This window comes from Bombyx mandarina, chromosome 12 (assembly GCF_030267445.1).
Source record: "Bombyx mandarina strain Sakado chromosome 12, ASM3026744v2".
Classification (NCBI taxonomy): Eukaryota; Metazoa; Arthropoda; class Insecta; order Lepidoptera; family Bombycidae; genus Bombyx; species Bombyx mandarina.
In genome coordinates this window covers 13,224,115-13,240,094 of record NC_143219.1, presented here as the reverse complement: position 1 = coordinate 13,240,094, position 15,980 = coordinate 13,224,115, and the positions used below count along the sequence as shown (strand labels likewise).

General features: G+C 35.9%; 1 protein-coding gene across 2 annotated transcripts in view; it reads right to left on the bottom strand.

The window, feature by feature from the left end:
- The window catches only part of Tps1 (Trehalose-6-phosphate synthase 1), a 35,390-nt gene that overhangs the window by 7,556 nt on the left and 11,854 nt on the right, over positions 1 to 15,980 (bottom strand). For both annotated transcript variants that reach the window (XM_089732041.1, XM_028184448.2), the window contains exons 3-8: positions 7,658 to 7,933; positions 7,394 to 7,511; positions 6,871 to 7,318; positions 6,542 to 6,784; positions 5,349 to 5,543; positions 4,545 to 4,734 (exon numbers count right to left, since the gene is read on the bottom strand). In XM_089732041.1, coding sequence (XP_089588167.1) covers positions 4,545 to 4,734; positions 5,349 to 5,543; positions 6,542 to 6,784; positions 6,871 to 7,318; positions 7,394 to 7,511; positions 7,658 to 7,933 — 1,470 coding nt within the window. The remainder of the gene's footprint in view (positions 1 to 4,544; positions 4,735 to 5,348; positions 5,544 to 6,541; positions 6,785 to 6,870; positions 7,319 to 7,393; positions 7,512 to 7,657; positions 7,934 to 15,980) is intronic.

The following is a 15,980-nucleotide window of genomic DNA, read 5'->3' as shown; positions in this document are numbered from 1 at the left end:
ATATTCTTTATGTCGCCTGCCCTGCGAAAACTATTGATGATAGAATAAAATAATGTACTACGACTTTGTAGAACACATTATTATTTACAAAAAGTGTCGCGACACTAACATGTCTAACTATTTTAATTATGCCGCAATAAGTGTTCTTTTATTTTAACAACAACGTCAAATATCGTCGAAATTTTTGTTAAACACCCGAGCGGAGCCGGAGCGGAGCCGGAGCGGGCCGCTAGTTTAAAATAAAATTGCTGCTTTTTGCATACAATCAAGGGAACTTGTATAAAGTATTAACCAAATCCGGCGCGGTTTTGTGGCTGATATTTGCTTTGACTTTAATCCCATCGCTACCAAACTTAAGTTCAAGGGCGGGTCCAGCTTTGGCGCCAGGAGGGGGTCACATAGTCAAATTTAGATGCGTTCGTTCCCAGTAGTTTGCCATTATACAAAGTTATTATATTAAATTAATTAAAAATTTAAGGTATGTAGTTACATAAAATCTGTATGGTGACAAAATATATAAATAAAATCATTATATTCAATTAGTGGTCCACCTAAGTCCTGGACCCAGCTCAGGGGGTGGTCATGACCCCCATGACCCTCCCCCTGGATCCGCCATTGCTTAAGTTAAGCAAATCTGAAGATCGGTCTATCCGTTTTGGAGTTTTTAAGGAACACAGATACACATATCGACTGATGTGTGATATACATAGGTATATAGTTGGACTAAACAACAATATAATGAATAACGACTTTAACGTTACCAAGATAAAATTGATGTAATAAATTACTTATAATGAACATAAATAAAGATCGAATTCCAAGAAGAATCTTGCAATTATCTAGTGTGATACAGTTTCGTTTGCAACAGGCCGCACTATCAAATGTACTGTGATGAACTCTGACTGTCTGTATGTATTATCTTAACGAAACGCATACCGACTTGTTTTTCCAAATTTTTGATAAAATAAACCTATTCATTGTATGTATGTATGTATTTATGTATGTATGTATTGTATGTATGTAATATATTTATTCAGAAAAGTTACACTTTCATTTAAACCATGCCCCGCAAAACTGCTTCTGCTTACGCAGTTTGACTGCAGGTAACTCGCTTTATATAAACAATAGCTTATAAACTATTAAATTAGGTTATATTAATACAATTAATTTACGTAAATGGTTACAACGTATTTGACAAGTGTTTTTTTAATAAACTTTTAAATTTAGCAAATATAGGCTCACACGTCTTATGTCCTCGGGTAAACTATTGAGTGAGTATGGAACTAGTTTTTAACGTTCTATGGGCCTTTTGCGTTATATTCTCTGATCTATATCTTTAAGTATGGGCAAACGAGCTCACGGCCTACTCACCTTGAGATATGAGGTCGATATGTCATCAGTATTGACGTAATTCAAGCAACAATTAAAGTTTAGAATCAAAACGATATTTCTAGAAACTTTCCTGTAATCAGTTTGTGTATTTTCAGTAGTTGTGTATTAATATTATTTCAATGCATTGTCAATTAAAAAAAAAGGATTTACTATTGCTTAAATACAGTAAAATTTCCGTATAGACTAAACCGAACTGTCCACATTTTATTAAGTATGATGCATTATCTATGATGTCCACCAGATCTAATAACGGATCGGAATGATTGTTCCAAATCTATAGACCATGTGTAGTAAGTATACCTTTATCAATGTATAATATGAATAAGCAAAGACAAAACATTTTTATCGTGCCACCCGTTTTTCTTCTTTTTTTTTTACACTAGAAAGTTTTTATCAAGTTTTCCGTCGCGATTCAAATGTTTTAAGAAATTTTCGATCTAAAAGAACGCCCCTTGAACAAGGTGTTTGAAGTTCGATTTGTTGTTGATATGTTTTATTTTAATTTATTGAATTCCATGATAGATGTTAAGCTCTCAGATTTCAACTGACCTAGACTAGAATAACACGATATATATATATATAATAATAGCCTTAAATTTCTGGCCTGTATGACACTCGTAACTTATGTGTTTTGAATAATAAATCATTGATTGCAACTACATTATACAATTCATTAGAACTATAATGAGTTCATACAATTTACAATTTACTTGTTTGTACATAATGACAACGACGGAACTATATTTGTGTCTTTTAATAGCTTTATAAAAGTAACATATTGTATAAACGATTTTTTTTGTTTTCCAACTGAACAAATAATTCATTTAAAAATGTCAAAAAAAGAAAAACCTCACTTGAAACTAGTTCATGCCTCGTATTATTATATCAATAATAATTCAATGGAATTACGTGATTTTTGTCGTGAAATATAAATTGCCGATATTTTTGTCAATTATTGACGTAAATACAGTATGTAACGCGTGCGGGAGATTGCGAATTATTCAACCCGACCGACATGACCTTTTAATATCTTTTATTGTTGAAAACCGACATTAACTTTCTGACGTTTCTTCGTATATATATCTACATACTGACTGTATGAGTATACAGCTGCTTATTTCGCGAAACATTATCATAGTAGGGTCGTCTTCAAATTTGGGGTCAAAAGCGAGTTATTTGATTTAATTATCATAACCTCAATGTTACCGTAATTATATTATAAGTACAGTAAATTTGTTGTGATGACAACAGGCACGTGGTCCTATAACTATATATTCGTTAACACTGTTAAATTAGGAGCTATACATTAAAAACTACTCCAAATCTCATTCGCATCACTGGTTCGAAATTCAAATTCTAATTTGTTTGCATTTTTCCAGTAACGCGTGTTGAAATTCGCCAATTTTATTTAATCAGTATATAATAATAACAATAATAAAGGAAAACTAACTAGATATTAGAACATTATTAAAAAGAACAGAAGTACGATTTCTAAGCTTTTTAAAAAAGTTCCTATTTAAATTGTCATCCATGCTGGCGTAAATGCGTAAAATGAAAAATATAAATGAATATTATTTAATATTATCAATAAGTGAGTGATTGACTTCATTGTGATGAAGCATTTTTTATTCTGAACACGCCTAAATACAAAAAAAATTAAAATTAGAGCAAGTTTAAATTCATGAAATTGTTACTTTGGCATTGGCCGCAAAATTGAAAACGACCCAGTACCGTTCATATTATGAATACGATGATGTACCACGCATCGGAATTATTAAAAAATATCGAAATAGCGCGTTAAAAGTACATAATATCGAGGAGTGAAAGACTATTTCGCTTAAGGGACATTTTTGCAGCTTCCGAGGAGAGATATTTAAAGTTTAAATTTTGGAAAGAATATCATGGAAAAAAAGCTTTAGCAATTTGAACGCTTTAAACATCGATATATTACCACATCGATGATATAGATGTACAATCCGGGAGTCACAACTATTTTGCTGACAGTAAAATTAAATAGTTGATTACAATTACAATTAAATTTTATTTATACAGAAACTATCAGGCTTAGGACTTACAAGAGTTAAAAAAGTAAAAAATAGGTTGGTTGACTATTTTTTTCAGTAATATTTGTTGTAAAGAATAATTTTGTTGTATGCTATCCATACATGTTAAGTTAGATATTTCCATGCAATATTATATGATTTCTAAAGAATATAAATGAAAATTTATAAAGGTAATATATCGATAGGTATAAACATAATTGAAGTTCGATTAAAAACATCGAATTGTTGATGCTAATACCAAATTAAACTGACCTTTAATTGCAAAAATAAATTCCGCGTATTAGTCGAAATGCCGCTTAAATCAAATAACCTTTGACCCTTTGTTATTTTTATACGAGATTTGATATTAATTTTAGAGTTTGAATTATTTTTATAATTCTGTTCGTAATCAAAACAGACATGATCAAAAAAAAAATAGGAATAATAAAGATACGGGTTGCGAATTCGTCACGCGACGTCATAGAGTTAGCTTGAGATAGTAATAATATTATGCACAAATGTATCTAACGATAACTTGAGCGCGTTTTTATCATTGGCGCTTATTTTTCGCGACTCTTCTTTGCCTTGACCCGATTCTTGAGGTTGGCCGTCCTCGTTTATGTACGTTAGTGCCGTTGATTGCGTGTCCCATATATTTTATTGCTTTTGTAGACAGAGATCCTGTCACGCAACAGTAGGTGAGTGATCACTGTCGCTCCTAAGTGATTGACGAAGCCCAAGGGCATCAAGACGTTAATTCCGCCATCCACCTACGATATTCAGATACCACGATATGATGGCTGTTACTACATACATTCAAAAGTTTGGCTAGTTCAATTACCTTAAACGGTGTTGCGTTCAAACATTGGACCAAACAGCATTGATCCAACATTGATCCAAATTAAAAATAATATTGTTCATATTTGTACTCACCATTTGCCTGAGGTTGTTAACGTTCCTTCCCGATATGAAGACTGCTACTACATACATTCAAAAGTTTGGCTAGTTCAATTACCTTAAAGGATGTTGAGAGTCCAAACATTGGACCAAACAGCATTGATCCAACATTGATCGAAATTAAAAAAAAATATTGTTCATATTTGTACTCACCATTTGCTTGACGTTGTCAACGTTCCTCCCCGATATGATGGCTATGTACACATCGGACATGTTGGAGAGCCTCTGCAGGGTGTGTTTGGTCTCGAGAGGCAGCGTGGCGAGGTCCGGGTGGGGCGCGATCGGGGCCAAGGTACCGTCGTAGTCCAACAGCAGGGCTAGCTTCTGTGTGTACCCGATGTACCTGAAAAGGTTCGGATGCCATATAATTTCACGTCTGTCTTCATTGCGATCGGCTTTTCGATTGCAAGATAAACCTTTTGATCGGCTTAAAAAAAATAGGATTAAGTTGTGTCTTGTGAGTCCGCACGGGTAAGTACCACCACGCTGCCTATTTCAGTTATGAAGCAGTAATGCGTTTCGGTTTGAAGGGTGGGGCAGCCGTTGTAATTATACTGTGAACCTTAGAACTTATATCTCAAGGTGGGTGGCGGCATTTACGTTGTAGATGTCTATGGGCTCCGATAACTACTTAAAACCAGGTGGGCTATGAGCTCGTCCACCCATCTATGCAATAAATAAAAAAGAAAAGTTAGATTATAATTTAATCGTTAGATATGAAGATGGAAATATCAGGCATTAGCGGCGTTAAGTGTGAATGGTGAAATGATTTTTGGCATTGAGAATGTAAACGAGATTAAAAAATTACACAAAATAGTTCGCTGTGGACTATGAAGGCAATATTGACGTTTGAATTCTATTGTGTGACTTTTGTCCCTTCAAGCCATAGGCAAGATATAGGCCGGCGCTCGGTACCTTACAGCAAGTCCCGAAATCACTAGAAAATGCTCAACATACTTGGATAAATATTCATCGAAATCGTCAATAGTGACTGGCTGCATGGTAGTGGCTCCAAGGTCGTCGGCCTCTTCCTCCAGAGAGTCCATCGCTTTGAGGAACGCCTTCATCCAGCTGTCCACGTCGTTCAGCTGCTCCCTCCGCCTGAGGTGGTTCATGCGGACTGTCCGTTCATCCTCTGGCATTATTAAGGCTCTGAAATACGTTGGGTTTTTGGATGAGGAAAGCATTACACGGGTCAATAATTAGACGAAAAAAAAAATACATGACATGAAACAGTTTGCCTTTCAACTTTAATAAATTGACCACATATGAAACAAAATGCATCAGCATCGTATTTACACTTTCGTGACATTTTAAGTTTTTCTGGGCTTGTACAAAACACCTGATCGTTGTTTATGACTCGATTGCCATCTAGTGGCACTGTGTAAACGTAAACACCCTACTCTCATAGCGCGGTTTTTTGACTGTATTAAAATTTATTAAAATTTATATAAAAATTGAAAAATGATTATTATTACTATAACTATCACAAAAGCAAACTTTATATCAAAAAAGGTATTTTATTTTTGTTTTTGTCAATAATTAACCGGAAAAACCTAGTATAAACGTTAGGACAAAAAGAACGATTTTTTTTGTAGAGTTGTGTTATCTATATATTATTATATTAATACGTGAAAAACTTTGTACACCTTTTTATAAAAATTGCGCGGACGGAGGAGTATGAAATTTTCCACACTTATAGAGAATATAGAGAAGGAGTGCAGAATGCTAATTTTTTTTTTAAGTTATACATTAAAAATACATTAAATAAACAAGAAAAACATTACACACACTACCATGTATTTGACACACACTCATAATAATATATACATTCTTTGTTGTCAAACTTTTGTTATTGCTTAAGGTCTGTGTATTGTCAATCTTTAATATTGTTTATCTATGGTGTAGTCTTGGCGAAATCTGTGATTATAGAAGTATAATAGTCTTTAACAATAGAACCATTTTAATGTTCAAACTTATAATTTCAATGAATTATAGTCGAATTTCGACTACTGCGGGACCACTAGTGGATCATAAAAGCTCAGAAAGAAGTTTGGACTTCTAACATTGACAACGATTGAAAACGTCAAAAGGTAGATTCAGCAAAGATATGTAATGAGGATTCTTTGGAGAGGTCGGTACTTAAATACCTATGAATGACTTCGGCCGCATCGTCGAGCTCATAAGGATTGCATATAAGAGCCTCGTGCATCATTTCTCCTGCTCCAGCAAATGGCGACACTATTAATACTCCAGGAGGCTTATTGATCTGACAAGCCACAAACTCTTTCGCGACCAGGTTCATGCCGTCTCTTAATGGAGTTACAAGTGCCACTGCAGCATCGCGATAAAACGCCGCTAACTCATCTTGACCAACGCAGCCGTAAATATATCTAAAATCATAGAGAAAATTACAGATTAGATTATTAGTAATTTAAGGTTTCATAATTTGAAGTGTTTATTTTAAATTTCCTATTACCTTATCGGCGACCAATTGGGCGTTGTAAATCGACCATTGATCCTGCCAACGAGCTGATCCATCTCCTCCTTCAGATCTTGGTATTCCTTTACATCTGTCCTAGAGGGCACCGAGATCTGGAGCAGAACAACCTTTTCGATATGCTCCGGGTGTTTCTCGAGTAATCTCTCGAAAGCTTTCAACCTATGCACTAATCCTTTGGTATAATCCAGTCTATCAACACCTAATATCACTTTTTGGCTTGTAGAGAACACCGGCTTAGCGTTTTGGGCCAGCTGTACGAATCTCTCGTATGGCACTCCGATCGGTAGCGGTCTCACGCAGATGGTGCGATCTCCCAGTTCGACCAGAAGATTTTTTCTATCGACACGGCAACCCAAGTTTCTTTGGCAGCAGTCAATGAAATTCAAACAGTAATCCTCTATGTGGAATCCCACCATATCACAACCTTTAACCAAATTAATTTTAAAATAGTTTTAAATTAGTTTTTCGAATGAATGCAGGTAACGGATTAAAAACTTACCCAAAATTCCCTGCAAAACTTCATCAGACCACGGGAACAGTCTAAAAATATCCCACGGTGGAAACGGTATGTGCAGAAAGAATGCTAGCTTGCATTTAATCTCATCTTCTTCAGCTCTCTGAAAATATCATTACTTATTCAAATAGTAAATTGTGTTTTGGTGTGCAATAAAGTGTATTCTCTTTCTCTCTCTCTCTCTCGCTCAAAGCTTCCGATACTCACAAAATATTTTTAAATGATTACAAAGATTTAAGTATCGTGTACCTGTCGTATCCAATTAGCCGCCAACATCAGATGGTAGTCGTGAACCCACACGATCGGTGGACTTCCATTTTTGTCTTTCTTTTGTTTGTTCAGCAGATGGAGAGCGTGGACTGTCTTCTCAGCAAACTCCTCGTTTATCTTGATATATGCCTTCCAGTGGTCAGCAATGAAAGTGGCACGGTCTGGCATCGAATGAAACAATGGCCAGAATGTCCCGTTACAGCATCCGTTGTAGTAGCTGTCGAAGAGTTTAGGTTCCGCGCGAATGGGGACTATCTGAAACATTTTTGCTTATTTGAGGGGGGAATATACAGAAGATACAGATGGAAATAGATAGAGATAAAAATATACTTTCTATTGGTAGGTTGGAGGACAAGGTTACAGCCCATCTGGTGTTAAGTGGTTACCGAAGTTCATAGACATCATTAACGTAAATGCCGGCACCTACTTTGGGTTATGAGTTCTATGTTTCAATTCTATAGCTGTCCCATCCTTCAATCCGGAAAAAATCACTGTTTCGCGGCAGAAATGGGCACGATAGTGGTATCTACCCGTGTGAGTTCGACAAGACGAGTTACCACAATTAATTACGCAAATTAAAATTTTCAAGGCCTTGATTTTTGTTACGCCATAAAATTCCTTGATCTTGGAAGTCATTCGTGAAGACATGTTAAGTTTACGTATTCATTAGATAAATTGGTAAATTCGGTAATAACCCGAACACCGTCGCTTCACTCGATACGAATGCGCCAGACGTCTTATCTTTCAAGTCGCGACGACTTGAAAGACCTTTTGTATATTCGCATCGTAACGCGATTTTTAAAATGAACCGAATGTGTAGTCAAAGAATTATCAGTTTCCTCTCCAAAATTACACTATGCCAATCCATTACTTTGTGTTGTTTGAGCTTGTTTGTGCTACAACAGTTAGTCATGTTCGAGCTAAGCAAACAGTAAGATTCCATTAGTGATGCCAACTCCGGGGTTTCCCCCCCAAATTTAGGGGAAAAAATCTATGCAGGGATTTTTTTAGGGCGTGAAATTTTTTGGGGATATTTTTAGGGATAAAATTTTATATAGAAAAATACTTAAAAATACTAAATAACTATTGTTATTAACTAATTCTTTATTATTTTTATTTATTTCTTTACTTATATTGTAATGAATAAATACTTGGTCCGTCGTTGGAGAGTTTTGTTTTGAATTTAGTGGTTTTTGAAATTGCTTTAGGGGGAAAGTTTTCAAACAGTTGGCGACACTGGATTCCATAGTAAATTTATTCAAACACAAGACGCGTCAATCTTAACTTTTATTGACATCGTTAACACAGTGATGATTGTCGTCGATTCTATAAATAAACAAACAACGAAGTCATTTGGTTTAAGGACTGTTTTATTTGATCACCGACAGTTAACAGTTTTATGTTAGGTCATTACACAAAACATTATAATATGACACCCGAGCATAATACAGTAACAGATAACCTCCATTGCACAAAAAGGTCAAGCAAAATTTGCCTACAAACTATGCAATGTATCCGTATGGTTGAAAAAGCCGTCTTGTCGAAATTTTTTGAAAACAAAAAATAATCGTCAATGCCTACATATGTTTCTCATTAGTAGCTGACCCGGCAAACGTTGTTTTGCCATATATAAGATTTCTAGGGAATTTCTAGTGTAGAAAAAAAAAACTAACTTATTGTAAGTGTGTAAGGATGTGGTAGATGAGTGAAAGAGGCATGTAGCGCTGTGAACGATGAGGAAATATAAAAACAACAAAACCTCATTTAATCACATCATGCTTCATTTCGTCGAAATTTTTTGAAAACAAAAATAACATCGTAAATGCGTAGATATGTTTCTCATTACTAGCTGACCCGGCAAACGTTGTTTTGCCATATATAAGATTTCTAGGGAATTCTAGTGTAGAAAAAACAAATAACTTATTGTAAGTGTGTAAAGATGTGGTAAATGAGTGAAAGAGGCATGTAGCGCTGTGAACGATGAAGGAATATAAAAATAACAAAACCTCATTCAACCACATAATGTCTCATTATAACAAAAAAAAATGTACAAAAAATTAAAAATAAAGCTTAGGGATGGACAACCCTCGTCACTTAGGGGCATGAAAAATAGATAGTAGCCGATTCTCAGACCTACTGAACATGCATATAAAATTTTATAAAAATCGGTCAAACCGTTTCGGAGAAGTATGGTAACTGACACGGTGACACGAGAATTTTATCTATACTAATATTATAAAGAGGAAAGATTTGTTTGTTTCGAATAGGCTCCGAAACTACTGGACCGATTTGAAAAATTCTTTTTCCATTAGAAGCCGACATTGTCCCTGATGAACATAGGCTACTTTTTTTTAATTTTTTTTAAATATTTTTTTTTGGTTTCATGTGTGTTTTAATGTTTCCGAAGCGAAGCGAGGGCGGGTCGCTAGTTATATATAAGATTAGACGTTACACAGGAAATACACTCGCATTCGAGTCAAATCAAACATTAAATCGCACGCTGTTTCGAAACGGCTACTGTACACTGAGTGTGATGCATAGTTATGTTCGCAACATGAAGTTAATTATCAGCTAATTTACAGGTGAGAGCATTTTGTTTTGTTTTACCTACAGTGCGACGTATAATGCAAGTATCCGCGCTCCTATCTAACAGTATTCTTATTTATTGCTTAAATGGGTGGACGAGCTCACAGCCCACCTGGTGTTCAATGGTTACTGGAGCTCATAGACATCTACAACGTAAATGCGCCACCCACCTTGGATATAAGTTCTAAGGTCTCAAGTATAGTTACAACGGTTGCCCCACCTTTCAAACCGAAACGCATTACTGCTTCACGGCAGAAATAGGAAGGGTGATGGTACCTACCCGCGCAGACTCACAAAATATCCTACCATTATATAATAAGTAGGTATATTATAATCAGTCTTACTCAAGCTCTTAAGTCTGCTTGGTTTCAGTAACCACTTAACACCAGGTTGGCCGTGAACTGTGTCTATCTATCTACAGTAATAAATAAGTGTTTGTATGTGTTCTAACGACATTCCGATTTCCATATTAAAATATGCCTACATACTAGCTAGCCGATACAAAATCGAAACATACCAACGTAATATATGTTAAGAACACATTTATATAAGAAAAGTTTCTTGAGACTATCAGCAAAGAATGTTTCCGTTTTTTTTTTCCCTTTTGGTAGCTTCCCCTTTGGCAGCTTTCGCTGCGTGCGCTGCAGAAACGGTTAGTTTCGCTAAAATAATGTATGACAGAATTGTTTCCCTTTAAAATACCTAAAATAAAGTCCGCGACAGCATATATCTATATGTTAAGGTTGGCTCACTAAACGTTTTTTATGCTAACCAAATTTGTTCTAAAATAAAGCATTATTTGTGAACTATTCCACGCGGACGAAGTCGCGGGCAGAAGCTAGTGATTAATATTTTGACCTCATTAGGTTGGGTTTTGGGCTCTGGTAACTGGCTACCAACTATCACAGTAATGATAATATAATATATATATATATATATATAAATGTTATACAAATTCAGCACTATATGTCTTGTTTTGTCGTGCGCACATAACTTATGTTGCAAGCCAGATTTTGTTTCTTTTTATTTGTGTGTTTTTATGTATCTTTAGCTTGTGATGTGTATTGTGAGCCTAATAAAATAAATAAAATAAAAATATATTTTTTTACTTATTATCTGATTATCTGTAATTAGATTGATTGCGTTTTTGTCATCGTTGAAGGCGATAATCATATGATGTGCTTCATATGATATGTAATATTTCTTGTTTACTCGTTTTTCATAAACTATCCTCGCGCGAATCAGCCCTGAGAATCGATTATGGCGATTATGTTTACTTCACGGTCATCGGGTACTGACATTTTATTTTCCCCCTTGTGTTATTCAGGTCAGGCTACCGTTCCATATTCACTGGTTCATTGGATTGTAGATATTCGATTTGTTTGTGCATAATCTAAATTATATAATCTATATTATAGACAGAGTTTTGTATTTTTTAAATATTAAGATCATAAGCTGGTCAAGGACTAGTGGTATGTTAGCAATATTAGACTTTGTAAAATTAGCTTGTAGTAATCTATATAGGTATATATAAAAATGAATTGCTGTTCGTTAGTCTCGCTAAAACTCAAGAACGGCTGGACCGATTTGGCTAATTTTGGTCTTGAATTATTTGTCGAAGTCCAGAGAAGGTTTAAAAGGATATAGATAAATATAAAAATTCTCGGAATTAAATTAAGTTTAGGTCTTTTAATTATCGATTAAGGCACTACGAAGTCAGCCGGGTCAGCTAATAATAATATAAATACCTAAGTGGATACATTTTGTGCACTCGCATCGTCTTCCCTTTTGTGCCGCCAAGATTTTCCGTTTTCAATATTAAAATAGGCGTTATTCTTATGTAATAAAGACTTCGATCTTACGGTGCAGAGAACAGCCTACTGAGTTTCTAGCCGGATCTTCTTAGTGGGTCGCGATTCCTATACGCTGGTAGATTCGGCGAAGCACTGCTCTTGCTAGGGGATAGCGTTAGAAAATTCGCCAGGCTGAGCCCTGTGAGTTCGCCTATATACGTTCGGTGAATCTAATATAACCCCTCGAGTTTACTTGAAAATGAATGTCAAAACTACCTTAACCTAAAGGCTGGTTTGGATCCAAAATGCTCAACATGCACACGTGTCCAATGTTGCATTATTGGGCAGACCAGAACCATCCATCCATCCATACTATAAACAACGCTGAAATTTAACTAATACATACTGCACATAGGTGGCTCATTTATTCTATAGTAACAACTAAATGTTTTAACAAAAAAAATATTTTTTGTTTAAAAACATTCCGATAACATAATTATGTAGGTTACCAATTCACGCATCTCAACTTATCTGGTTTGTTCAGCAGCATTCTCGTTGTGACATCAATTGGCTCATCGGCCAGTTACAAAAGTGACCGAGACAATTCTAAAGATCTTTTGCTTTAAAGGTAAAACCGGATGAAATTGTACACATTGTCGAGTAATTGTCGTTTGTTTGCGTTGCTAGGGAAGCGTTAATAAAATTTAATTACGTAGCTACGTTGTACAATCCGCTTTGTCTCAGTGGACTCGGCTCCGTAAGACGTACTTGATAAATATTCGCGAATGACTTGCCCGGCCACCGTTCTCGTCGAACCCGTCGCTTGCCACGAAGGGTTCGGCGAGCAAATTAACCCTCACCACTCCGCCTATATACCGGTGGTAGCACCTCTTGTGAGTCCGCACGGGTAGGTACCACTACCCCGCCTATTTCTGCTGTGAAGCAGTAATGCGTTTCGGCTTGAAGGGTGGGGCAGCCGTTGTAACTATACTGAGACCTTAGAACTTATATCTCAAGGTGGGTGGCGCATTTACGTTGTAGATGTCTATGGGCTCCAGTAACCACTTAACACCAGGTGGGTTGTGAGCTCGTCCACACATCTAAGCTATAAAAAAAAAGACACAGCCCAATGAAGTTCTCGCCGGATCTTCTCAGCGGATCGCGTTTCTGATTCGGTGGTAGATTCAGCGAAGCACTGCTCTTGCTAGTACGAGGGCTGCACTAAAAGTATCGGGAATGGAATATTTCCACTGTTCCTGTCATATTAAAATCTTTTTAATTGAAAACTCCTTGGTTTTAAAAATCGAATACCATTTATTTATTTAAAAAAAGATTCTTGGTCTTGTCACGAGGTTTTGTCAAACTTGTTTAGTCGTTGAGAAAATGGAATTGACTTGAGAAAATTCAAGAGCGATGATTTATTATGACTTTCGAAGTGGTTTAACACAAAAACAGTGTGTTGACCGGATGATTTCTGCATTTGGTGATGAAGCCCCATCCAAAACCACAATTTATCGCTGGTTTGCTGAGTTTTAACGTGGACGTGTCAAGCTCAGTGATGATCCCCGTCAAGGTCGTCCAAAAACTGCAGTCACCCAAGAAAACGTTGATGCTGTGCGTGAGCTGATTGAGGAAGATCGACATGTGACATACCGCGAAATTCAGGCAACTTTAGACATTGGCATGAGTCAAATACAAATAATCTTGCATGAACAATTAGGTGTAAAAAAGTTGTTTTCCCGATGGATACCGCATTCGCTCTGTGAAGAGCAAAAAGCGGCTCGCGTTACTTGGTGCGTCAGAACTCTCGAAAGATTCCACGCAGGCTCCTCAAATGCTGTATACAACATTGTATCAGGTGACGAATCCTGGATATACGCGTACGAACCCGAAACAAAAAACCAGTCACGAGTTTGGGTGTTCGAAAATGAGTTAAAGCCAACAAAAATTGTTCGTTCACGGAGTGTTGCAAAAAAAATGGTGGCCACTTTGTCTCCAAAACCGGCCATGTTACGACTATTCCTCTTGAGGGACAAAGAACGGTTAATGCAGAATGGTTAGCTAGCATTTGTTTGCCACAGGTTGTTTCTGAACTCCGTAAAGAGAACTGCAACCGCCGCATCATCCTCCATCACGACAATGCGAGTTCTCACACCGCGCACAGAACAAAAGAGTTTTTAGAGCAAGAAAACATAGAATTATTAGACCATCCTTTGTACAGCCCCGACCTAAGCCCTAATGATTTCTATACTTTCCCTAAAATAAAGAATAAATTGCGTGGACAGAGATCTTCATCACCTGAAGAAGCTGTGGACGCCTACAAAACGGCCATTTTGGAGACCCCAACTTCCGAATGGAATGGTTGCTTCATTGATTGGTTCCATCGTATGGAAAAATGTGTCAAATTTTGCGGAGAATACTTCAAAAAGCAATAAATACATTTTTAAATAGTAATGTTGTGTCACTTCGTTAATTCCCGAAATTTTCAGTGCCGCCTAGGTACTAGTGTTAGCAACGTAACCAGGTTTGAGCCCCGTGAGTTCACTTACTCATTTAATTAATCTAGTAGAATAGGTAGGAAAAAAAAGAATGACTAGCACGATGACAGAATAACATCGTGTAATAAAAATTGAATACACATATAATTTGCGAACTACTGGTACTAATTCACCTTGTGAGTCCGCACGGGTAGGTACCACCATCCTGCCTATTTCGGCCGCGAAACCGTGATGTGTTCCGGTTTGAATGACGTGGCAGTCGTTGTACTACAGAACCGTTCTGGTAGAAAATTGGTAAATCTTTCTAAATATTGCTTACATCAATTATGGTTTCGATTACATACAAATCGAATAAACGTTAAATTCGCCGAAAATTTTGAGACGATTGCGAATTGTATGTACTTTGTTTTTATGTTTTGAAGAATCGTATTTATGTTCGTACGGGAATAGAATCAGATAATCAGAGTAAAGGACATAATTACATTCTTTGGATACCAATTTTAAAGTATTATTTTTCGTTTTGAAAACTATTTTTTTTGTAATAACTTTAAAGTAACAGACACATTTGTCTTACAGTTTTATAATGTTTATAGATATTGTGAAAGGTTTTTTTACCTAGTTTTGTTTTTTCAAGGTCATATAAAGAAAACCTGCATTACGTTTTACATTTTTTGTAATTCGTAAATTTTTATCAGTATTTTTGCTATTGTCAATTATATTCATTACTCTCTTGTTTTTTCCTTTATTTATGTATTAACAATGTTTGTTTAAGCTTTAAGCACATTATATCTCGAAGCTTAAATCATTACTGAAATCATCGTGTTTATACACGTAGTAAGTGTCAATTTTGGAGCAAAACTACAGGCTTTAAATTAATTGTTGATCACACCAGTTTTATTACTATATTGCGTAACGCAATGTAATTAGTAGTAATTGGCTTAACATACACTATCAGAATTAAATCAACTGTCTAAATTATTCGTAATCATTATTGAATTAGATCCGAACGCTAACACTCGATAGGTTTGCTGTCATTGTTATTTACACGGTACAGCCGGTGATTTTTGCAGCTTTATCTAAGAAAACTTTAGATGGGATTATAAAGGTTTATGATTTTTATTTATTTATTCCAGTATATATACTTCAATGCATTAAGGGAGTTAATGGGTGTTCTTGCATTCATAACAAGTCCAGCAAAAATAATGCAGAGAACGTAGAAAGTAAATGCATTTAGCAAGACCATTTAACATTTATAGATACATTTAGGCATTAAAAAAAAACGTGTATAATATACTAACTTTTGCCCGCGACTTCGTCCGCGTGGAATAGTTCACAAATAATGCTTTATTTTAGAACTAATTTGGTTAGCATAAAAAATGTTATAGTGAGCCAATCTTAACATATAGACATGCTGTCGCGGACTTG